At 40.6% G+C, this 25,130-nt stretch overlaps 2 protein-coding genes and 1 long non-coding RNA gene across 4 annotated transcripts in view; 1 reads left to right on the plus strand and 2 right to left on the minus strand.

The window, feature by feature from the left end:
• The window catches only part of LOC106957436 (uncharacterized), an 8,335-nt gene extending 4,393 nt beyond the window's left edge, over nt 1–3,942 (minus strand). Inside the window, exon 1 of the long non-coding RNA XR_001426946.1 lies at nt 2,056–3,942. This is a non-coding gene — a long non-coding RNA (uncharacterized LOC106957436). The remainder of the gene's footprint in view (nt 1–2,055) is intronic.
• atp2a1 (ATPase sarcoplasmic/endoplasmic reticulum Ca2+ transporting 1) overlaps nt 1–16,689 on the plus strand; it is a 21,469-nt gene extending 4,780 nt beyond the window's left edge. The window contains exons 5-26 of one of the 2 annotated variants that reach the window (XM_015048785.1): nt 4,833–4,937; nt 6,103–6,241; nt 7,178–7,258; nt 7,350–7,435; nt 8,349–8,504; nt 8,632–8,773; nt 9,585–9,751; nt 9,835–9,923; nt 10,006–10,108; nt 10,216–10,347; nt 10,792–10,917; nt 11,161–11,379; nt 11,465–11,576; nt 11,670–11,893; nt 11,981–12,201; nt 12,818–13,020; nt 13,197–13,282; nt 13,386–13,519; nt 14,235–14,352; nt 14,525–14,642; nt 14,848–14,892; nt 16,370–16,689. In XM_015048785.1, the coding sequence (XP_014904271.1) occupies nt 4,833–4,937; nt 6,103–6,241; nt 7,178–7,258; nt 7,350–7,435; nt 8,349–8,504; nt 8,632–8,773; nt 9,585–9,751; nt 9,835–9,923; nt 10,006–10,108; nt 10,216–10,347; nt 10,792–10,917; nt 11,161–11,379; nt 11,465–11,576; nt 11,670–11,893; nt 11,981–12,201; nt 12,818–13,020; nt 13,197–13,282; nt 13,386–13,519; nt 14,235–14,352; nt 14,525–14,642; nt 14,848–14,852 (2,766 nt within the window). In that variant the 3' untranslated portion in view covers nt 14,853–14,892; nt 16,370–16,689. The remainder of the gene's footprint in view (nt 1–4,832; nt 4,938–6,102; nt 6,242–7,177; nt 7,259–7,349; nt 7,436–8,348; nt 8,505–8,631; nt 8,774–9,584; nt 9,752–9,834; nt 9,924–10,005; nt 10,109–10,215; nt 10,348–10,791; nt 10,918–11,160; nt 11,380–11,464; nt 11,577–11,669; nt 11,894–11,980; nt 12,202–12,817; nt 13,021–13,196; nt 13,283–13,385; nt 13,520–14,234; nt 14,353–14,524; nt 14,643–14,847; nt 14,893–16,369) is intronic. The other variant, XM_015048784.1, reaches the window with a different exon arrangement.
• Nucleotides 16,690–16,742: 53 nt separating this feature from the next.
• rabep2 (rabaptin, RAB GTPase binding effector protein 2) lies at nt 16,743–24,720 on the minus strand. The gene is made up of 12 exons (XM_015048786.1): nt 24,452–24,720; nt 21,632–21,787; nt 20,687–20,769; nt 20,238–20,615; nt 20,065–20,160; nt 19,603–19,701; nt 18,919–19,032; nt 18,718–18,796; nt 18,579–18,590; nt 18,269–18,423; nt 17,615–17,731; nt 16,743–17,501 (listed from the first exon to the last, which is right to left on the minus strand). Exons 1-12 carry the CDS (start codon nt 24,474–24,476, stop codon nt 17,397–17,399), a joined length of 1,419 nt encoding a protein of 472 aa, XP_014904272.1. The 5' UTR covers nt 24,477–24,720; the 3' UTR covers nt 16,743–17,396.
• Nucleotides 24,721–25,130: the final 410 nt, after the last annotated feature.

The following is a 25,130-nucleotide window of genomic DNA, read 5'->3' on the forward strand; positions in this document are numbered from 1 at the left end:
GCATGGGTTATTCGCTGGCCCCTTCCGGGTGTTCGTATGTCCTTTGGGGAGTCTTTTTATTTTTTTTTTTTTTGTTTTTTTTTTTTTTTTTTTTTTTTTTTTTGCTGACCTCCCATGATGCATCTGTATCAGTTTGTTTTCATTTGGGCAGTAGCGCCACTCTTAATATCTTGTTAAACCCGAGGCTTTTTATAACGAAGGAGGAGATTTATGACGAAGTTTAAAACATACCTAAGATCTCCAAATGTTTCATGAAAAATCACTGAGCTTCATCCATTTGTTTGACTTATTTAGTTTAGCTCCTTTTTTTTTTTTTGCCAGCAGCGTACACTGTATCCCGCAGAACAGCCTTACTCTGTGCCAAGCTAGCGTTAGCTTTGGTTACATTTACACCACAGGAAAATGCATGACAGTCTAAATGTCCCAATTCTGATCTTTTCCCCCCCCCCCCCCCCAAAAAAAAAAAAAATCTGATTTGTGCCACTTTCTTATGTGGTGCGAAACTGGATTTGCATCCAATTGTTTCCAAAGCATTTGTGGTCAGAGCGGTGATGTTGCATTTAATCTGACTTTTATGTCAGATTAAATGCATAAAACGTGTGTCATAATTAAGCACCGGCAGAATCCCGACGTAAATCAGGATGTAAACATGTCTGAAAATTATAATTATGAACTTATTACAGATGTATGTGTGAGTTACACAGCTGCAGCAGTCAGTACAGTTGCTTTTTCACTGTGAAAGTTATTGTAATGTGTGAAAACTTTTAATTTGTTGGATAAACCAAATAGGCAAGCAGTGCCGTGTTTTAGTAGTATCCTGCAAGATGTATGTGTAATGATGATAGACTGATTGTTGGGCATGCACTAACTGTAAGGGGTTTTAAGGCTTGTTAATTTAATACGTTTTTTTCAAATAAGCATAGCACAGTTTGTTGGAATATTTTTTTATAATGTGCTTAACCTTATTAAAAATGGAAATGTTTCTGGATTGGGGTGCAGCTTGCTGATATCGGGTTTTGAGTTCAGTGAGAAACTTACCGATTTCTTAAACACATTTTCAAGACAGCTCCGATCAGGACGTCTCTATTTGGCAACCTTTGGACCAAACAACTTGTCCTGAAGGAGCCTTACTAAGTTTAGGTTTTCCAAAATTACCTCTGTTTGCTAAAAGAGATTTTGACTTTGAAGGTTTACAAAGACTGTCACAGTATTTGGTAGGATTTCGTTGTAATTTGTATGACATGGGTCGTGGGTTTTGATCGTCCTTCCTCAAGCTTGTCTCAGTTGTTTGCTGTAACTTTGGCTCAAAACTCCTAATAGAGCTGTGGTAACTGGGTGAGGTTTGTAAATCACCTTCCTTTTCAGCTCTGCCCACAAATTTCTTTTAAGTTCTAAAACATTAGCATCATTGTCCTTAAACAACATTTTAAATATTTGGACTGTATCCGTTTTTCCCCAGCTTTAACTTCTTAAGATGTTGCGTACATCTGCACCCGTGTGCATTTAAAAACTATAATTTTTTTTTTAGCAAAGCAGTTACAGTACTAATTTTACTAAACATACTAGGTTCATCCAGCTCCACGATTCTCATCTTGACATCTTGCCTGAGTTCTTTGATTTTCCCATGACGTCACTCAAAGAAGCAGCGCATCTGAGGTTTTATCTTTAAACAGATCTCCAATTCAGTCAAATGCTGTAAATAGACATTGAGCAGCAGCTTATATAACCCTTCTCTAATTGTTCAAAAGAACTGCAATCTCAATATATGAAATCTTTATACGACGAAGAAATAATTAAAAGTTAAGTATCATTATTCGGGCACTCAGTAAATCCTAACAGACCCAAAACAAGAGCAGTGCGACTACTCGAGACAGTGACAATAAAAGGAACGTTTTCTACACAGTGTGTGTAAATATCTGATTTCCGCTGCAAAGACGCATTATTAATCTTAGTAGATTACTCAAACAAATTTTTGAGATGGACCAAACCTTATAAAACACGGTGATGAAAACTAATTATAAAACCGAGGTGCAGTTCTGTGCACTCAGTTCTCACCTGTCATCTCTGTGGTGAAGACAAACACACACTCAGACGGCCAAATACAGCATGTACATCACCGAGATATTAAATTACTTTTAGATACACTCTCATTTACACAAGGAATCCCTCTCTCCCTCTCTGCTGCTGCTCTCTCTGCTATGGTTTTATTAAGGACAGCGCGTTGCACACATTGTCTTAATCCTCAGTCTCTGCCCTCCGGCCTCCCTTACAGCTGTCGCTGTGGCCCTAGAAGGCCTGACGGCTGTGTGTGGAACAAAAAAAAAAAAAAAGAGAGAGAGAGAGAGCAAGATAAAGAGGAAGACAGAAAGTGAGTGGCAGTGTGTTCTAGTACATTTGCATGGCACAGGCTTTATTTTAAGAAAGTCTCAAGCCAGGACGAGAAACAGTATCCTTGGACAAAGGTCAAGGATGGTCGGAACGAGGGATGGCTTGCAGCAGGAGAGACGAACAGACAAGAGAGGAGGGCGCAGAAGGAGGGGTGGCTGGGGATTGGGTTGCACAATGGCATTGTTTGGTACAATGACAAATGATAGCAATTGATTGAGAGTCATATACAGTTTCTAAAAAAGAGAACACTAAATACTGCAGATACATGCTCATCCTATTCATACACACAGGAATGTTATGTCACTGCAACGTGCTGACAGGCTCTGACGCTCGCTCTGAGATCCATTGTGTGTTTGAAGAGAAGCGCCGTGAAGACAGACTGCAGGGAAGGAGCAATAAGGGGCTATTTTCAAATAAGAGAGGTGAGAAAAGACGGGAGAAGAAGGAGGGACAGCGAGCTGAAACGAGGCAAATTAGGATGCGGAGGGAAAAACTGAGCGTTATTGTCGAGGTTGGGCCCGTGCTCCGCTGGCCTGCAACTAATCTGTGTCAATGTCAACATGGAGCCTTTCCGAAACAGGCCTGCCTTTGTAAGGAGGGTGTCCCGCTCACAGAGGGACGGCCACGTGTTAAGCTATAGATTACAAAATGAGTCACGTGGTACTTATGGCGAGACATTTCACACATTGGATGACATAAGACACAACTGTCATTTGATCCACCAAAGGTTCATTACTGAGATAAATTACTGCCTTTGCTCAGTTAGTAAAACTACAAGTACCACTTTACAATAAAGTTGCACTATAAACGCGTTAAAAATCTGTCAGTAATGCAGCCTCATACAGCATAACTAATGGACTATAAACAGGTATAGTCCATTAGTTAACAGCAAGACATGTCACATGTCTTGGTTTCTTGCCAAATAGTAGGCTTTCAAAAGTGTAGTAACTTTTGACCTGTAATTTTTATAATCATCAGTTTAGACTTTCTCTGGAAATGCTTGTATCTTCCAGATATATAAATGTGTATCCAAATTATTGTGTGAAAGACTTACTACACTTTAAAATAATCAGTGACATTACACACACTCTTTAGCACTGATAGTTTGTTAACATGAAAATAAGAAAGCCGAAATAAACAACAGAACTCCAAATTGTAGGATTTAGGCTAAATATCAGCAGTGCATAATAGTGATGTAATAAGATCTTGTATTTCGAGACTCTGCAATATTAAAAATGTAGTTCTTATTCAAGTAAGTTTTGACTCCCAAGGCACTACGCAGTTGTTCTCTTGTGTGTAAATAATATATCTTAGCTATAGGCTATATTGTGTCATTGGGTAAGCTAACAGTACTTGCTTATAAAAGGACTTGCCCTCACTTTCAATAATTTGGTAGAAGAAGAAATGGTGAAAATGTGGAAGACAAGAAACAAACTATTTTAAAGATCTATGAGAAAACTCCAGCTAGCTAACTGTTACCACTAACAACAATAAAGTTAGCATCTGCTTCTGCATCTTCCTAGCTGCGCTAAGATAAAGTCCTACTTCACAGTTTTAAATGTGTCTGCACTCCATCTGTTTATTTGTGTGTTAAAATCTAAACTATTATTTGTAAAAACACAAATGGAGTAGATAAAACACGACTATTAAAACATCAGAACCACCTTAGGATTAGAAAAGCATAAAATCAAAGGGCCTGCTCAAAACATAACTTGAACATTCAGCACTGGATATAGATTAGCTTAAAATAAAAGACTAGAGTAACAGGTAAAATACGACAAATTTGGGAAACTGTAAACTTTGTGACAATAGTGTGAATGGCTAATTATTAGCCACTAACATTAGCAAGTTTAGCATCGACAGCTGGACTTACTATTGGTTTGAAGCTAAAGTGCTACTTCCTGTTTTTAATTTAGTCATCTGAATATAAAGTAGAATTTGTGAAAACAAAAAGGGTTGAATTTTGTTTGGCTTGTGTGTTTTTTTATTTTTTTTTTTTTATTTAGAAATTTCAAAGCACAGTAAAGTCAAAACTCAAGACTTGACTTTTGTGTTTGGAAAGAGTTTAAGCCAAATTGTGAGATTATGCTCCCATTTGAGTTTTTGACACAACTTTGTTAATGGTGGCAATGAATGAACATTTTAATTTTATTTTAACCTTTTCCACCAGTGTCAGCTCAATTTTGCAATGCATCATTGCAGTGAACTGTATCTTTTTCTACATATTGATACAGAAACAGTAGAGATCTAACTTAAATTTAAGATCAATCATTCAGGTTGATTATTTTATATTATATTATAATTGTTAATATCTAATTTGTCCCTGACATTTGTTGCTTTCAGAATAGCAGACTGCTGCTGTCAGAATTTAAAATGATATGGAGTCATTTTTTAAAACCTAATATTCTAACATGCACTAACCCCTTTGCATCTGCCTGACACAGGTGCTGGCTTGGTTTGAGGAAGGTGAAGAAACAGTCACCGCCTTCGTCGAGCCCTTCGTCATCCTCCTCATCCTCATTGCCAATGCCATCGTAGGGGTGTGGCAGGTCAGTCGGAGAGCACGCACGCACAAACACACACACACAGCAAGATAATCACAGTCTGGAGGATGAAGGGCACGTGGCTTCCCCTGCACACTGCACACTGTGTTTCACACACACCTAAATAGACTCTCAAACTTAGCAACAGTCACGCACAATAAATCACACACATTGTCGACCCGTTCCGGCCTTGCGTCCTTTACGGACATCACACTCCTCTACCAAAGAGTTCAAGGGAAGCCAGGTGTGACGTCAGCAAGAGGTCAAGAGGCTGAAGGTCAGAACAACAAGGTGATGACCTGCAGCCCCAGCTGCTTGGAAGGTCTAAACAGATGTTTTGTTTTTCCTCAGTTCATAGTAACAATACAGGCTTGAAGTGGGCTTTGGGTTTAGTGGGAGTGTGTTACAGCCCTATATCAGTCATTTGGAAACTATGCACAAGGGTTCACACATGGAGGATATGGAGAGGGAAGACAGCTGGCATAAGTTGAGCTTTACACTTTGAGGCGGTTGGGGGTAGCCTTAGAAGAAAACCGCAGACTGAGCCAAACATCAGCCCAGTCTGTTCAATCACAGGCTGATGCAGTGTTCACTGCTCTTCGCAGTACGCTGGACGTCAAACAAAATGTTCTTCAGATTCCACTTCAGTTCAGTGTTAAACTTAAACGTATAGCTACAGGGATTTCATGTGATGCGCCAACACAAGTTAGCTCATTATTTGGAAGCGAAATATGCATTTTGCATGCTTCTTAATTGTTTTTCCAAAAAATACATATCTGAAAAGAAGTGTGCAATGCGAAATAAACTCCAGTGCAGCCCACCCTCCAGAAGACGCCTGATCAGTTCATAAAGTCCAGAAATGTGTAATTTAATCTCAATGCAAATGTTATTCAACATCTGCGCATCAACCTGAGTACATCATCCGCACAGTGAGATACAGAGGAACTAATTTCACCAGGTTACACAACTTTTTTAGGTTTTATTTAAAATGAGAAAACTCACCATCGCTGTCTTTCCACTTCCACACAATAATCCACTTATGCGTTAAACTCTCAATGAAATACACGTTCCAATAAACTTTACACTGCATATTTGTCCGTTTTCCTATATGACTGGACAAGTGGCTGACGGAGGAAGTCGTTGTTGTAATTAATGTGAATTTCTGCTTCAGGAGCGGAATGCAGAGAGCGCCATCGAGGCGCTAAAGGAGTACGAGCCTGAGATGGGAAAAGTTTACAGGGCTGACAGGAAGAGTGTGCAGAGGATCAAGGCCAGGGAGATAGTTCCTGGGGATGTGGTGGAGGTTTCTGGTAAGTCCTATGTTTATTAAAAACGATGCCATGTTGCTGTGACCCTGCTAACAGATGTCAACAGAAACAACTTCTTGTGCAGTAGTGACTGTCATCCACATGAGCTGCTTTTTCTTTGTCTTTTTCCGAAAGTAGATTTTTTTTATTGTGAAGTTCAAACAAGGGTATTTGAGACTCACCCTGTTGCCAGTAGATGCTAGTTTTGTTCAGAAAAAAGTTTATAAGAAATGGTAAATCTGATCAAAAGAAAAAAGGCCAATGAGCATGTCATTCTTGTGTAGTTTGTTGTGAAAATTTTGGTTTGTTCTTGGGGCAAAAATATTCATAAGCATAAGAAAAATTGGGGACATTTGTACAAAAAAACATAATAAATGACAGTGACTCTTCTTGGACTTGCATGATATGAGTTTTTCAGTTCCAGTACAGATCAGGCCATTTGATTTGAGCAGTCGGAACAAGGCTCTTTGTTAAGCTGCAAACCTCTTAAACATTGCTGCTTAGCTTTTAGCCGGTGGTTCCATCTATAAAGAAATGACACCCTCCTTTTAAGGTAAGCACAAAGAAAAAGGGGTGGAGAAGCTCGACTGTGAAAGCACTTGATATTGACCCAGTCCTCTGTCTCTCCTCGTCCACCTGTTCTTTTCCTGTCATGACCTCCCCAAGGTCTTGCTCTCCCCCCCGACTCTCACAGTGGTATCGGTTTTCAACAACAACACTATTCATCCAAAGTGCTAAGACCAGTCAATCACCCCTGCCCCCCTTCATCCTGCATGCTGCTGTCAGATTGTTACTGAGCTTTGCGCTGCAAATCTCCACAGCAAATCAAGCAAATTAAAAGGAGCCCAAGGTTATCTTACCGGCCCATACATTTTAATGTAAACCAAGCGTTTGCCTTCCCTTCCTGTCTTTGCCTGTTGTCGATTGTGCGAACGATAGTTGGTGACAAAGTTCCAGCAGACATCAGGATCATCTCCATCAAGTCCACCACTCTGCGTGTGGACCAGTCCATTCTCACTGGTATGCCCATCATCAAAAATAGATGACAAAAGAAAAAAACATGCTTCTGATGTCTTCACTGATCGCTCTCAAACTCGTCGTTGTGCTTCAGGAGAGTCTGTGAGCGTGATAAAGCACACTGAGGCTGTTCCGGACCCCCGGGCTGTGAACCAGGACAAGAAGAACATGCTGTTCTCTGTAAGTCTCTTCTTTACCCTCCCTAGAGATGTACACAGCATTCGCCACATTTTACAACCCCAGCTAGAGTTTTACAAATCATTCAAATCAATACCATCTTTTAGAAAACCCAAGCATATTTTGCCAGTGTGACACCACTGACTGAAGACGATGCTCGTACTACACAATCTAACGAGGCGACCAGGAGGTCTCTGATTTTTCCCATTTTGAAGAATGGGCCACAAGTCATATGTGTCCCTCAAGGAAACAGGAAGTCACGATGACGGGTTCAAAGTTCACATTCTGATCAACTTTTTAAAGCAGAGCATGAAGTTAAAAAATGGTTTCGTTTAATTCACTTTATAGCAATTAGTTCAATAGTATATTTATAAAACTAAAAATAAAAACATAAAAAAAATGAATAATTTCTTAATATAATATGTTTTGCCCTGTTATTTAACACGTTTTTCATTGTGGTATTTTGTTACTGCAATAAAACAGGAACTTTCTCGGCTGTTTAAACATCTTCACTTCATGTTTCAACAAATGTAGTGCAGTTCGTATTTCTTTAAGATCTGATAATGTAGCTTCATATTTTCTTTTTAGTTACACCCCCATGTTACACTCCTTACTCTATCTAATAACTATTGAAGACGGTGGCAATTGTTTGAAACCATAGTAGTCAAAATCAATACATTTAGTAGACAGACTAATACTGACTCTTGATTACTCCATGTTCATTTATTGTCAATGTTCACTACTATTCCCTAATTGCTATTTCTTGAAGATATTTTCCTGCCAACTTTTGGTTCCTCCACTGAACACCAGGTTAAAAATAAAACACCTAAAAACTTCATGAAACTCTAAATGACCTGAAATAGTCTGACAACTGTTAAGACAATACAGCTTCTAAACTTTTCTGCAACTCCTGCAGGGCACCAACATCGCTGCCGGGAAGGCCACTGGCATCGCCGTTGCCACTGGTGTCTCCACTGAGATCGGTAAGATTCGTGACCAGATGGCGGCCACCGAGCAGGAGAAGACGCCTCTGCAACAGAAACTGGATGAGTTTGGAGAGCAGCTCTCCAAGGTGGGTAAGACTGGCGAACATGATCTGACGTATCCTGCACTTGTTGCTGGTCTTTTCAATATTATTTCAAAATATAACGCTTTGACTTAAATCTCCTGCCGTATCCTTTGCTCGCCTCTCTCTACAGGTCATCTCCCTCATTTGTGTGGCCGTGTGGATAATCAACATAGGTCATTTCAATGACCCCGTCCATGGGGGATCCTGGATCCGTGGTGCCATCTACTATTTCAAGATTGCTGTGGCTTTGGCTGTGGCTGCCATTCCCGAAGGTAAACCCCAGAGATTAGCCTGCTGGTTGTACAGTGCCACCATCTTGACTTAAATGAAAGAGAGAGCTGAGTTTTTTGGTGAGCTGCAGGATTTGCCTGGTCTGCTTTTTTTAATGCCACCTCCAAGTAGTTCATAGTTTTAATGTGCAAATGTTTTCCCCGTTTAGTCTGCAACCCCTACAAAAGAAAAAAAAATCAGGGCCTTCAGAAGTCACCCAGTTAGTAAAGAGAGGTCTTCAAAAACTGCAAATAACCCAGAATACACCATCCCAATAGGAAAGCATGGTGGTAGCTCCAGTATGCTGTGGTGATGCTTGTGTTCAGTATGGATATGTCATTTGATGGGAAGGTGAATGGAGTTAAATCCAAGTCCCTCCTGGGAGAAAACTTGTTAAAGACTAGGAAACCCTGCAACTAGGGCAGCAGATAGATCACTTTCCAACATAAAAACAACCATAAACATACATCCAGTGCTAGATGTAGTTGTTAATACATTGGATGTCCTAGTCAAAGTCGAGAAGAATCTGAGACAAGACTTCAAAAATCATTCACAAACCTAAAATTTTAGCTATGAAGGTGGTCCTACAATGTATTGGCAAAGAGGAGGTGAGTGAAATGTATGTTCAAAAACCACGTTTTACTTTTCTACACCTTCACAAATTTTTCCGATGTTAAAATGGCACTACAGTCAGTCATGTGGTTTTAAACTGAACAGAGATTTCTTAACGTCAGTTCTTTGTCTTCATGTTCCCTCTGTCAATAAACCAGTTTTTAGCGTCTGATGGATTCTGTGCCCTCATTCCCATCACAGGACTGCCGGCTGTCATCACCACTTGTCTGGCGTTGGGAACGCGTCGTATGGCCAAGAAGAACGCCATCGTCAGAAGCCTTCCCTCTGTGGAGACTCTGGGCTGCACCTCGGTCATCTGCTCCGACAAGACAGGCACGCTCACAACCAACCAGATGTGCGTCACCAAGGTCGGTTCGTGCCCACCAACATGGAGTTTTATTTTCATAACTTTTAAATGTGAAGGACGCGTTTTAAACCTTTTTCATTGCAGATGTTCGTCATTGATAAAGTGGAAGGTGACAGCGTTGCCCTTGGACAGTTCGACATTTCCGGCTCAAAGTACACCCCCGAAGGAGAAGTGTAAGTGAAAGACAAAATGAGAGATTCACAATCTTGAACCACGTTTGCGCTGGAAAACAATTTGTTCCACCTTTCTCTCCAGCACGAAGAACAACGCACTTGTGAAATGCGGACAGTATGACGGACTGGTCGAGCTGGCAACCATCTGTGCCCTGTGCAACGACTCATCTCTGGACTACAACGAGGTCAGCGTTGCAGTCGCAACTACGAATACATTGCACCGATGTTTACGTGCTGCAAGAAAAAGTGAAAATGCTTCGACTCTGATTCCTTCCCTCGGTCCACGGTGCAGTCCAAGGGCATTTATGAGAAAGTAGGCGAGGCCACAGAGACTGCCCTGTGCTGTTTGGTGGAGAAGATGAATGTGTTCAACACCGAAGTACGCGGTCTGTCAAAGGTCGAGAGGGCAAACGCTTGCTGTTCGGTAAGTCCATGACAGCTCTCATTCAGCATGCAGTAAGTTGTAACATTACCAATATTTTATATTTTCCAATGAATCAAATTAAATGTAGAGAATGCCTAACAAAGAGGTTCTTCATAGTTGCATTTTATGCACATTAAAGCCAGGGATTTTTATTTTGTTTGTTGATATTTTTGCGTCGTCTGCAGTGAGAACCTGCTTTGGTCATCAGTTTCGAACTCTCAATACGGCAGGGATTAGTCAGCAAAAATCCTGCCAAAAGTTAATTAATTTACAATGAAATCCTTCTCAGCACCAAGACGCAAACGCACAAAAGCAGCTGCTGAGCTACAGCGGGATCTTTTTCATGGACAGATAGCAGCTTAGCTAATTAAAACTGTCCTGATCTTTAATCTTTTAGAGGTAACCTTCATTTGTATTTCCGTTTGTCTGTCCACTTCCAATCAGGTCATCAAGCAGCTGATGAGGAAGGAATTCACCCTGGAGTTCTCCAGAGACAGGAAGTCCATGTCAGTGTACTGCTCACCTGCAAAATCTGCCAAAGCTCCTGTGGGGAACAAGATGTTTGTCAAAGTGAGTGATGGCACCTCTTTGAAACCGTGACACCTACAACAAGAATTTGGATCTACAGAAATCAAAATATCTCAGTTTAAGTTTGGAGAAGATCTGTTTTATGCTACACCTGTACTGAAACACATGCGGATTGAGAGCCATTTGTTTTAAAGACATGAACATATATGGAGATTGCTTACAAAAGAGTTTTAAGATTATTGGCGTAAAGTAAACCTAAAGACTGTGTCTCTATGTCATTGTCAGGGTGCTCCAGAAGGTGTGATTGATCGCTGTGCTTATGTTCGCGTGGGCACCAATCGCGTACCACTGACTGGTCCAGTCAAAGACCAGATCATGTCAGTCATCAAAGAGTGGGGAACCGGACGCGATACCCTCCGCTGTTTGGCGCTCGCTACCTGCGACACGCCTCTGAGGAAGGAAGAGATGAACCTGGAGGACTCCACGAAGTTTGCAGACTACGAGGTGGATCATCTGAACAAAAAGGAACTACAGAAATATATCCGTCATGGCAGAATGCAGTGGATCATGTTTTCCTTCCTTTCTCTAGACTGACTTGACCTTTGTTGGCTGTGTTGGCATGCTTGACCCTCCTCGCAAAGAGGTCATGAGCTCCATTGAGCTGTGCAAGGCTGCTGGCATCCGTGTCATCATGATCACTGGTCAGTCTGAGCAGCAGACCGATTTATTCGAGAAGAGACTTGAGCAAAGACTGGTAAGAGATGACGAAACTCTCATTCCTGCTCCTCTTTCAGGTGACAATAAGGGTACGGCTGTGGCAATCTGCAGACGCATTGGCATCTTCTCTGAGGAGGAGGATGTCACTGGTAAGGCCTTCACAGGCCGTGAGTTTGATGACCTCAGTCTGTACGATCAGAAGAAAGCAGTCCGAAAGGCTTGCTGCTTTGCCAGAGTGGAGCCATCCCACAAGTCCAAAATTGTCGAGTTCCTGCAGGGCTTTGACGAGATTACAGCCATGGTGAGGAGAAATATGCTTCCCTTCTGATGAAGCAGATTAGGTAAATCTGGCCAAAATAACTCTCCCCACTTCCTTCTCTTCACCAAGACCGGTGACGGAGTGAACGATGCTCCCGCCTTGAAGAAGGCGGAGATTGGCATCGCCATGGGCTCTGGCACTGCCGTTGCCAAGTCTGCCTCTGAGATGGTCCTGGCCGACGACAACTTCTCTTCCATCGTGTCTGCTGTTGAGGAGGGCAGAGCCATTTACAACAATATGAAGCAGTTTATCCGCTACCTCATCTCCTCCAATGTTGGCGAGGTCGTCTGGTGAGCACGTAGTTTTTTATTTTTTTTATTTTGAATTATAACAACATTAACTGCATCGGAGATGAGGAATCGAATGCGAGACTCTTACGAGATGTAGCTTATTTGTACAAATCGTCTCGTCTTGACTTTTAACTCACACTCTAAAGACTGGACTAAATAAAAGTGTAAAGACTCTAAACGCTAAATGTGACTGAGTTAGACTTTCACAACTCTAAATTTGTGAAATTTAGAGTTGTGACAGCTATTCAGATATAGCTGTCATTTTCTGTCTACTTTGAACAATACTCTAGAACTGACTTAAACTCATTTTCTAAAGATTTGACTCTAATTTGAATGGTTTTTTTTCTCTTGCTGATAAACTAAATACCATTACAAAGCCACTGCTGGCTTAAAAAAAATAAATAAAAGCATTTCCTTTTACATTATTTTAAAACTGAAAATTTTGGGGCCATGTGTAGAGTAGTGGTAAAGTGTCCCATGGAGGCTAATAATCTCAGCCATTTGGAGCTCATATGCAACATTCTCAACTTAGACTAAACAAATGACTTGTGAAAGTCTCAGTTTTATAATATTGAGAAAATAAATAAGACAAGTCGTTTAATTCTCCCTTTCTCAGTATCTTCCTGACCGCTGCCTTGGGTCTGCCAGAGGCGCTGATCCCTGTCCAGCTTCTTTGGGTCAACCTGGTGACTGATGGTCTACCAGCCACTGCTCTGGGCTTCAATCCCCCCGACTTGGACATCATGGGCAAAGCCCCCCGCTCCCCCAAAGAGCCCCTTATCTCAGGCTGGCTCTTCTTCAGATATCTGGCCATTGGAGGTAGATTGTTGAACAAAGATTGCCTTACAGCCACTAAAAAAAAAAAAATCAATTAATTTGCTTGGTTAAACTAGTAAACAGCCCCCTATCCAGACTCTCTTTCATTTAAAAATGGTTTATATTATAATATATTATATTATAATAGCTTTATTTAGTTTTGACGCCTGTTCTTCCAGGTTATGTCGGTGCAGCAACAGTGGCTGCAGCAGCTTGGTGGTTCCTGTACTGTGATGAAGGTCCAATGGTCACCTTCTACCAACTGGTAAGTAATGATCACACCGAACGAGTTCTTAAAGTACAAGCACTTCATTATGAGAACATTCAAACTTTGAAAGACTGATGCTTACCTTAAATCTTCCCGCCAGTCGCACTTCATGCAGTGCAGTGAGGAAAACGAGGACTTCGAAGGCGTCCACTGTGAAGTATTCGAGTCTGCGCCGCCAATGACGATGGCTCTGTCTGTGCTGGTCACCATTGAGATGTGCAACGCTCTGAACAGGTGTGGCGCACAATGCCTTCCACAAGCTTAGCATGAAAACATGCAAATCGGGTTGCACAAACTAGCAACAGCTTGCTATCAACAAATCAAACATGAACATGTTCTTTAGAAATGAACACAAAATGCAGCTTTTAGTGGTTACTGCTGAGTTATTCAACCCCCTTCGTGACAAACGTCGTATGATCAAATGCAAAGCCAGGCACTATTGCTAATTAGCCTTAGCCCATACCGTGGAAACTAAGATCTAAATGTCTGCTGCCATCATCTCTTGCTGCTGGTCTTCTGCAGTCAGTCACGAGTTTTCGCCGCCTACCAGACATAACGTCACGAGTCAACGGAAGATTTCCATCAGCAGTCTGCTTTAAAAAGGCTTCATCTCAGGCACACCTGATGCAAATCAAGCACCTAAATAATAGCAATTTAGAGTATTCAGATATAGCTGTCATTTTCTGTCTACTTTGAATCTTTTTTCGAAAAAGGATTTTATAACTTGGGATTGAATGTCTAAGCCGATTAAAGATTTAACCTTACGGTTTTCTTGATTTCTCCCTGGAGTTTTAAAGGAGGAGCTCACAATTCAATTTTGATAGTAATTTTGGCGTTTTTGAAGATTTCTGAAAATCGTGTATATTCATATTATGTCAACATTGTTAATTTGTGTTGGTCTAATAATGCATTGAGGTTTGTTCGTTTGCCTTCTCCTAAAACCACCCAGCTTGTCGGAGAACCAGTCTCTGGTGCGGATGCCTCCCTGGAGTAACCTCTGGCTGATGGGCGCCATGAGCCTCTCCATGTCCCTCCACTTCATGATCATCTACGTCGACCCCTTGCCTGTAAGTCGCCTCCTCAGCTCAGCCGTAACACTAGGAAGGCTATTCTTTTTTTTGTGCTCTGCCACAGCAAACTGAGAAATAGAAAAACTTCAACATCCGTCGTCGTTTTGGTGTAGAATTTTCTGGGTCGACCGCTGAAGTGTTTTTTTTCCCCCACGCTGCTGATCCACAGATGATCTTCAAGCTCACTCATCTGAATGTGGAGCAGTGGTTGATGGTGCTGAAGCTTTCCTTCCCGGTCATCCTTCTCGACGAGCTTTTGAAGTTTGTGGCTCGAACGTATCTGGAAGGTGAGCGGGTTCAGCAACTGTTGTCACAGTTTTGTTTTATTCACTGTCTTATCAGGGTGCAGCGATAACATCTCCCCTTTATTTATTCCAGTTTTAATGTCCTGCCACCTTCTTTCCTCTAATCTGTTTTTTTCTGATGAGTCTAATTTTCCTCTTCCCTTCCTGGACGCTCCACTTCCTCATTCCTTTTATTCTGACAATGCAGTCTAAACCCCGTCTCCCCTCCTCCATCCCCCTGTAACTAAACAAGGTATTCTCCTCCTGACTCAAAGCTGAGCGTTTTCTATGCACCGTGCGACGATCTGCACGATCCCGAGGGTTGACTGAATCTCTTGTAAAGCTTTTAAAAGCCTACTAATCTTTGTAGATATCTGGTGTGTAGAGAATGAAGTGAGAGAATGTTATCCTAGTAACACTTTCTTCATAATAAAAATACCACTGACATGCACATGTAGCAGCTCGTGCATTTTTGACCTATTTTACAGTAACTAAAACTAACCCTGCTGCTTCAAGGTGAGTTTTGTCAGAACATTTCTGGAGTATGCCGGTTCATTTATTTCCCAAATCTTTGTTTGCTGTGTTTTAATTTTTACAAGCACTAAAAAAACAGTAAAGATGTATCTTTACTTTCATATGGATTTTCCACTTTTGCAAGACAGAGTTTAGGCTTCTGATAATAAAGCAAGAGGTTTCTTTTTCAACAGGCAGACTCAGTTGAAGAGTGTGATAATGTGCCAAAGTCTGGGAACACAAACTTCTTTCTTTAAGAGGCATTTTGGTTAACATATAAAAGAGCTACTTGAATAATATTCAGGGAAGCAGGAAGATGGTTATCAAGATTTGACCAAAAGTAAGAGATTTTCAGGGATCGCGCTTTAAATACGTGGAAAATCTCCAGGGAGGAAGGGATGGGTGGACGAACAAATGGATAGAGGAACGGACAGCTGGACAGAAGTGATGACACGTTCAGCTCTTAGTTTATTACCACCTGTAGCCTCATATTTCAGGTCGACTTTGCAAATATGAACGTTTTGAGTGCTAATAAATCCTTTCACATTCACCGTTTTTATGAGGGGCTTTATAGTTTCTAATTTCATGTATTTGCTTTGTTTGGAAAGCAGACATTTCTTACTTTTTATGTAATATTTAAACCAAACTTTACATTTTTATTTACACAAACACATATGAACAAAAGACTGCTATTAAATCTACCGAACAGAACCACAACAGAGACAGAAGGAAACTCGGTAACCAAATGAACGCAGGTTGAGTTTTTGATAAGATTCTCTCCAAAGATAGGCCGAAATGCTGAATATAAAGAGATGCATGGATTATTTACAAATGTTTATCCAGCTTTTAGATCATAGAAATACAAATATGCATCCATTCTTTATTTTCCTCTCCACATTTATCCAGACCTAGAAAATAAAATCTACTTCCAAACGTCCCCAAACTGCGTAGGAACCCCTGGGCGTTTGTTGGATTATTTGTTGGCTCTAACACACTAAGCAACAAAACTGTGTGTGTCCGTACGAAGACACACACACCCCCTCACATCAGCAACACGTTGTCTATTTGGTGCGGCGCATCTTGTTTATGGAGCAAAGCTAACTACTAGTCCGACATCGAGTCCCGTTTTTCTGACATCAGCGCAGTATTCAGTTAGACCCCGTAAGGAAAGCCTGTGTACTTTTTAACGAATAGATTTTTTTGCTTTGTTCGTTCAGGAAAAGTTTAAAAAGGAAGCGTGGAAGAGTGAGCATCTGAAGCAGAGGGAGCTGCGGCAACACAGAGGATGGAGAGATGAAAACAGCACAATGCTGCAAACGAATGAAAAACTCGACGAGTCGCCTGATCTAAACGTCAAGTGGTGTGAAATCAACAGGAGGCACAAAAGGCATCTGACAATACACCAAAAAGCTGCAAAAGTATTGTGTTTTTTTTTTTCTTTCTGTGTATGTTCCAAAAAAATAATATATAGTTATGGTATTTTAAAGCTATTCTGTTTATTTTATTCTTAAAGAATAAAGATGTGTACTGAGGATAACGGGATTTGTAACTCTTAATCTGTCTGCATGTACAGTCAAACTGCAAAGAGCTCTGAGCCGCAGAACTTTATTATACCTATTTGATTGTGACCTTAATGCTTGAGCAACATAATGTGACAACTTGTTTTTCATCTTCAGTGTGTAATAAAACAAACAAACAAAAAAAGATGCTACACATTTATAGTCCTCTACTAATACAACGCATTCGTTTTCTAATCTCAGTTCTCAAATTTAAAAGGTACGGGTTCTACGTCTACTCGCCCAATAAGTGACAACAAGTAGATTAATTACATATAAAAACAAAAATACATTAAAAAACCCTCTATTTTGCATTGCTTTATACATCCTTATTGCACTGAGCTGCATACAGGTCCTTCTTCACTCAGAAATATTGCTTAAATATGTAGAATCACTGCAGAGTCGAGTGTTGCGCAGACGAGTGTCAGTTTCATGAACAAAATTGCGTTCAGGTTAGCGTTAGGAATGTGTTACCAGAAGTAAATATAAAAACGGTTCTCGATCAACCGTTTCATTAAGCTAGTGGAAAGCAGACGATACCGTCTGTGAGAGGTTCCAGTGTCTTAATGCGAAAAAGGAAATCAGTGTTGGATTATCTGGCCTGTCAGTTCGGCGCGTGGACCGTCTCGGTCTGGGCGATATGTTCGACGTTGGGCTTTGGTTTCCTGAGCTTTTCCTCCGCCGACGCTCACGAGGCGTCGGCCGGCTGAGCCTCCGCTTCGCCGACGCTCTCCCCCAGGATCTCCTTGACCTGTTCCAGACTCTCCGCCTGCCGGATCAACTCCAGTTTCACCTGGAGAGTAGAGAGAGAGACAGAGAGACGGAGGATGAGATGTCAGCGGGGGCACGTGCGAGGGCGGTTCTGACAGCTTACACCTCATCGCTGGGCATCGCTTCGTACCGCACCTGAAGCGACTGCGAGAGCTCGACGAAGTCCCTCTGCACGGTCTGGCTGGTGTCCACCTGAGAGCGGAGACTGATCACTTGGCTTCGGAGCTCCAGACACTGTTGGTGAAGAACGGCCTGAGAGCCAAAGAAATAGAGAAACAGAGTTTTACAAAAAAAAACCTCACTTTCCAGGTGGACAACGACCCTAAACATACAGCCAGAGCTGTACAAAAGGAAGATTTTGGATCAGTTGTCTCAAACTGCAGAACTGGGATCCCGATTTCAATAACTAGGTCATTAGCTGGACTCTCTAGAACTCGATTTCCTGCTGAGGAGGTAATTCAGACACATATTAAGTGTGTTATCTAAAAGTTGCAGGACCTGAGCCCACGGGGATAAAGTTTGAGACCCCACATTTAAATCAAAGCACATGTATCCATCAGAATGGCCTATTTAAAGCCTACCATCGTCAGCTCCTCTACACACAGCACATACAGATTTCACTAGTGTGACTAAATAGATTAGATTAGATCAACTTTATTGTCCCTGAGGGGCAATTGCAGATAAATACATTACAAATATAGTACACCACGACATCCATGTAGCACACAGTACTACCTCAAATAGCTGAAACCGCATCAAAATAAGAGTTTGTGATCAAGTTTTATTTACTTTATCATGAACGAGGCCTTTGTTCGAGCTCTGCAAATGAGTGAGCGCCACCCGCAGGGCGTCCAGTTCACTGCGGCAGGAAAGCAGCTGAGCCTGCAGCTGGTCCCTCTGAGCCTGGATCTTCTCCGTCTCCGTCCTCAGAGTGGACAGCTGCACTGTGGAGGCAATCACAAGCGCAGCTCCGTAACTTTACAGCCGTGAGACTTATTACTGCACAGATAGTTAACCAAAGGCGTTTAAAATGAAACAATATCCTTCAGGGGAGGTTAATTTGTGAGCAGGGTGACGATAAAGCATGATGTTCACTCACCTTCTAAAACATCTGATGACAGTGGTCATAATCAGCAGCGGCCACGAGGCGCGAAGGGAGTGGAAGAAATTATTTCAGCATTGCAAAAGTTAGCAGGATAATCACAGATTAGGAAAAAATAAATAAACTGTCCACGGACCGTTCTCCTCCGTCCGGCTGTCCAGCTGCTCCCTCAGATTGACGATCTCAATGCGAAGCCGCTCCTCACAGTGCGCCCCCTACAGGAATACGGAAAACTATAAAATATGTTTGAATTGATTTTATTTAACAAAAACAAATTGGGACAGCTCTTCTGAGTGAGGTGTTCTGTAAGAGAGTGTTTTAAAAATGGTGGGTTTACATGCTGTGCGCTCGAGAGGGACGACATGGAGTCTGGTAAGCTCTCGTCAACCTCTTCTCCCTTCAGCCTGGACAATTCACAACACATTTTCCGCTGAGACAGGGACAGCTCTGCCTGCACGGGAGAAAAGAGCGAGGTTGGTTTCAGGCATTTAGAAGCGCACTTTATTTTTATTATGCATTCCCTAAAAAAAAAAAAAGAAAGAAAAAAAAGATGCCCTTTATGTTCAAGGAGAAAATAATGCTCATGATTGAGGATTGCAATTTTAATTAAAGGGGTATTTCACGGAGTTTAAATTGATCTAAAATGCATTTAATCGCCCCTATGAACGCGAGTTCAAAAACTCCAATTTGAGGTTTATGAATCCCTTACTTTATTTGGAAAAAATGCTGTTTTTTAATAGTTTACTTTAAAATATATATCGCTAAACATATTATTTATATAGTTCCTGACGCATGCTTCTGATACGTCACATAATATGAAAGTTACACACGTGCAGAATCTGATTTGGAAGGTGAACAGGCGTGTTTAGGTTCTGTCTGGTCCAGTAAGTGGAGGAGGATGCAGACAGCAGACAGCTATTATTTTATGATCATAATAAATATGTAAATATATTATAATCAACAGTAATTTTTGCAACACTTTCATTAGACAAATTTTTCAGATCAGTGTTGTTATACTCACCAGCCGGCTCTGCACAGCACTCTGCGATTGGCTGAAGGATTTCTGTAAATCCTGCAGGAGCGTCTCTGACGCCTGGACCTGAGACTGGAGCAGCGAGACCTGAACACCAACAAACAACTTTTATTCAAATGTGCACATTTCTGGCAGACGAAGCTGATTAACTCTGGAGACGCACTAATCAGAAAACATCCAATTTTCACTGTTTTTTTTTTTTTTTTTGGGATAAATTCAGCAGCAATATGTAAAAGAAAAGCACAAATGTGCTGTGCTGTTCTTAATTGAGGCCACACTTTGGAATCACACAGAAAATTAAGCAATTTTTTACTGTATTACATATCATCTCTTGTTTATGCATAAATGAGGATGCAAAAATAATATGCTTTAAACAAACAGCAGCACAAAAAACATGATCACACATCGTATCATCGAATCATATCAGCCAATCAGAGCAGTGTGTCCCACCTGTTTGTGGGTTTGGTGGGTGTGTGTATCCAGTTCTCTCTCCAGCTCCTCCTTCTCCGCCTGCAGCCGGCTCACTTCCCCTCGCAGCTCCGACAGCTGCCAAACACAGCACAGGTTTACTAAAACCCTCTGACCTGCCGCCGCCCAAGAGCCAGACGCTGCCGTCTCCGGACCTGCGCGTTCATGGCGTCCCAGTCGCTGTGCGTTACGAGGCGGTGTCCGGCTGGCGGCAGGTAGATGGCTTCAGGAACCAGCGTTCCCGTGGAAACCAGTGAATCCGTGTCGTCCTGAGCAAGGAGCTTTCTGGGCAGAGACGGCATGTCCAGGGAGAACGAGGACAGCGACGCCGAGTCACAGTTCTGTAGTGAGAAATAACCCTCGGCCGAGAGTGGCGAGCCCTCTCCTTCTGCCGCCGTCTCCGACTCTGCGGGTCGACTTCGCGTTTGGTCCGCCGGCGAAGCCCCTTCATCCTCTTTCGAGCTGTTGACAGCCGGCGCTGGAGAGTCATTAGTGGAGACGTCGGCGTCGCCCCGGCCCTTCCTGCTGCTGGTCTGATAGACAGAAAACAATCGATGAGATTCAGACTAAAATACATAAAATATTAAAAGAGGAGCAAACTGACCGCACTGTGTCCACCGGTTCTCCTCCAGTCCACTGGCTGGGACTGCAGCACCGCTATCCTGGCTTCATACTGAGCTGCAGTCTCTGATGACGTGGAATAAACCAAAGATTATGAGGTCAAATCAGCAAACGTTTATCGCTAAAAATCAAGAATTGCTATTTTTATTGATCATCTGCTCACTAATATTTATTAGTAAAATACAATTAAGCAAATGAAAAGCAAATAAAAATGTACTGATCCTGTTCTACTCTGAGAACAAATTAGAAGGCTTAGTTTAAATAAGAGATTAGTTTCAAAATATTAATTTAACTGTTGAAAGAATATATTATTTAGAATTATTTAGTCTCTCAGAAGCCTGAAGAAAGCCTCATTTTGACTTTCAATGTCTAACTTTAATTTAAGGTGGGAGAAACTAAACTAAATCTTAGAAATGACGTGTGGACAATGCAAACTAAAACATTTATCAAATCTAATTTCTATTCAAAGGTGATAGTTGGACTGATCATCCAAACAGAAACAGGTTTGGGGTAATAAAAAAATCTAATGCCCTATTAGGCAACTAATGAAAATAATTTTCTGTTATGCTTTTCTAAATCCCGTTTAGACTAACAGGGTCCAAAAATGTCAACAAGATATAACTTTAGTTGCAGCTTATAACTGTAGCAGTGTAAACTTTTAGAGCAATGTATAATTTTACATCTAGACTCTGTAACATCAGAACAGTTAAAGACAGACTTACAGTAAACCAGCACCCACCAGTTTTACCACTTCTTCAACAAATCTGTTCCCAACAGACATTCATTAAGAAAAATTTAAAAAATCAGTTTCATCATGGTCTTGGAGTGAGGCTGGACTGGAATCCACTACTAAAATACAGTGAATGCAAAATGCAAATACTACCAAAGACACATGTTCCACATAATGCGAACACACACAGCTCCTGACCTCTGAGCGCCTCCTGCAGAGACTGTATCTCCTCATCACATTGTTTCTGCAGCTCGGCCAGTTCCTCCTGTTTGCTCAGCTCGCAGATGGTCGCCACGCCCTGCCAGTGCTCAGCCTGGGCCTGGTACTCAGCTAGCTGGGCCTGCAGGCTCGCCACTGAAAACCACACACAGAGTTATCGTTTATTACACTTCCCCACAGGAAATCTGATACGCAGTAATGTCCATATGTTGACACTTCTGGGAGAAATCGGGAAATGTATGAATCTGTTACTTTAGTTGCATAATTTCACACAGAAAATGTTATTTTCTATTATTTTAATGTGTTTGCTCTCTGTCATTTCGACGGCTTATAGTTCGCACTCCTGACGACTTGGAGGAGATGCGCAGACATTTTCAACTTTACGCACAGAGTGCATGGTGGAGGTAACTAAATCTGTTTAAAAACGAATACTGACAGCTGACAGTGTGCAGATGAACCACCGGTGCATGATGCAGAATTGCCTGTGGGATGAGGAAACCCCCGTTCAGAGAGATGACTTCTGATCACTTCGATAGGGCAGATGTTCCCCGATTTCAAAACTTTGAAGTGGCGATTATAATTCCAGTCCCACAGCAGAGTGCAGATTTATCTGCTCGATGATCCTAGTAATAATGTTTGGTTTATTTTTGAGCGAATAAAAACAACATTGCACAATAAAATATTTCTTGTGTTTTTATTTAATTTTTTTTTTTTTATACTCGGATCCAATTTGACAATTTTGGCCACAGGGCAAAGACTGCAGTACTTTAGACCAACATAAAAACATTAAAATAAAGAAATGAATGAAAGAAAAACTCTTATTAGCCTGAAAGCAGACAAAAAAAAACATGTTCAAATGCTAGCATTATGTTTTAAATGCTGAATAGTTTAATTTATGCTAAAATCTAAATATAAAGTTAATACAAACCAGGATGTTATTAAATGATAATGTGTTACAAACCCCAGATTTCAGCTATCACCCATGATTAAAGAAAAAAAACTTTACACGTAGCTCATTAAAACCAATATTTTATTTAGTGGAAATAAAGTCTCAGCAGAACTGAGACAAATCTGCACATGCTGGCAAATTATTACAACATGTTTTGATTTTCTCTTTAATTTCCACCTACTTAATAAATTCAAAATCTTTTGATTTAATTATACACAAACTGGTATTTCAATAAGAAATTAAGAAGTCAAACTGTTATTTTGAGCTCTTAAAAAATCTATATATTGAAAATAATTTGATGACAAGTGCACCACTATCATTGCAGAATGCATAATTCTTTCTAAATTAATGTAGTTTATGTCAAAACTCAATCACATAAAACTTATTAAAAAACATCACAGGTAAAATTACTTTTAGAGTAAAATTTTACTTTTTAGACGTGAGAGATCACTGTTTAAGGGAAACTGCACATGGTGAAATGTCTCCATAATTTGACATGCAGATGATGCTTGGAGTCTTTTGGAAAGCCTAAACAGGATTACAAATCTAAACAATAGAAAAAGAAAAGTGCAAAGCAGGTTTAACTTCAATATTTACCCAGCTATTTTCTATAAACATTACAACTCACCCAGGATATTAAAACAGGAGACCAGCCACAGTTCACTCCTTGCTGAATGGGCTTCAAATCCTCTCAAAGCTGTGCTTATCCCTGTGCTGCTTTTATCACACTTTTCCCTTCCACAAAATTTGCCATCACAATGCTTAAATACAGTCTTCTGCCAAGAACCAGATTCTTTAGCAATGACCGTTTATAACTTCCACTCCATGTGAAAGACTGCTTGACAGACAGCTGTCAAGTCAGCACTCTCCATGACTATAGGCCATACCATAACAATTTTCTAAAAAAAAATGCCAATGCCAAATGCCAGTTTTTAATTAGCTATAACCCAAAATGATAAAAAAAAATTGAATAACACTTGAAATACAAGATGTTCTTGTATATGGAATATCTTTCTGAACTGAACAATAGAAATGATATTGGATAATATTCTCATTCCCTGAGATGCACCTGGATATGTCACATCAAACATGACGCATTTTAAATCTGTTTTTCATTTACAATTAGAAACAAGTACTTTAGCTATTTGTGACAACAGATTTCAGGTGGACAGCTTTGTAAAAAGGGAAAAATATAATCACCGTTTATGTTTTAACAAAACTACTAAAATACAAACTGCAAAAGACTTTTATTTTAAGGCATATTTTAAGACACCTAAACAAGCATTTGAGGAATTTTTACTTTACTTCATGATAAGCAACAGGTAATCTTGACTTTCAAAATAGCACAGCTAGTAAAAGAAGATGTAAAAATAACCAAACTTTACACAGAAAGGTTTCACATTTCTAAAACTTCATTTAATGCATCAGTAACCATTCAAAAACATGCAATTATAGGCATTTTCGCTTCCACTTCTCATTTACTTTCGGAATCGCTTCTCCTTTTGTCAGGTGTGGGTAACTGGTTTAAAAACTAATATTTAATGTTACTTTGCGTCATTACTAACTCTTATAGTTAGTAATAAAGCAAATATTTTATAAAACTGTCTTCCAATGTATCAATTTTGTTAGCTGGATGTATTAGCTGCTGCCTAGCCGCTGCAGTTAATTTCAATGGTCAATCATGCTAACAGGCCGTTTATCTGATAATGTAAGCAAGCTAAAGCTTTAACCCGACACTAGAAACAAGCCAACATTTAAAAATAAATTAAAACTCAAGCTTTAAATCTAATTACACTGTCTCGCAATTGTTTGTGAGAGCAGATTAGAGTTAAACCTGTTGCTTCTAGTACCTGTGTCTTCCTTCTCCGAACTCATCTTCTCATCAGACAGCTCAATAACAAACCGAACATGGGCGAGAAATAAAAAAAAATGAAAAAACGAAGAAAAACACGAGTATTAACAGTTCCTAAAGTCCGCTTCAGTCATTTTGTAGGAGGGCGAGGGTTTGGTGTGGAAAGCATTAGTTCAGGAAACAACTTTCCCCGGTCTGAGCCTGCGGAAAACACGTCAACCTCCTTCCTGTTCACAAAGTCCTGACCCTGGATGCCATTCAAGCAAACACTCAGAAAGAAGCCAGGAAAAGTGTTTATTATTTCACTGTATCTATGAGATATTAAATATGTAAGAGTTTTATTGCGGGAGTTACTTTTAAATACTATAAATTTTACTTGGAGAAAATTTTGTAAATGTATATTTGTAGCAGTTTCTTTAGAATAAGCAGACAAAATATACAGAACAGAGTTGCTAAACATCTTTAAAATTGAAAGCTTGCATTTTATGACGCACCCAATCCCCCTTTTAAAATCATGAGTTAACTGATTAACCATTCCCTTGGTTTATTTTTTGCCAGCCACACCCAGGACCTGATTAGTGCCAGATTCAAGAAGTCATATAAATAGAATCTGCCTGACAACACCAATATTATGCTTTTGCAAATAACTTTATTTGCTAAATGGCAGAATAATAGGA

Source organism: Poecilia latipinna, unplaced genomic scaffold, assembly GCF_001443285.1.
Source record: "Poecilia latipinna isolate Pla-1442-1.1 unplaced genomic scaffold, P_latipinna-1.0 Scaffold902, whole genome shotgun sequence".
In the NCBI taxonomy this organism is placed as follows: Eukaryota; Metazoa; Chordata; class Actinopteri; order Cyprinodontiformes; family Poeciliidae; genus Poecilia; species Poecilia latipinna.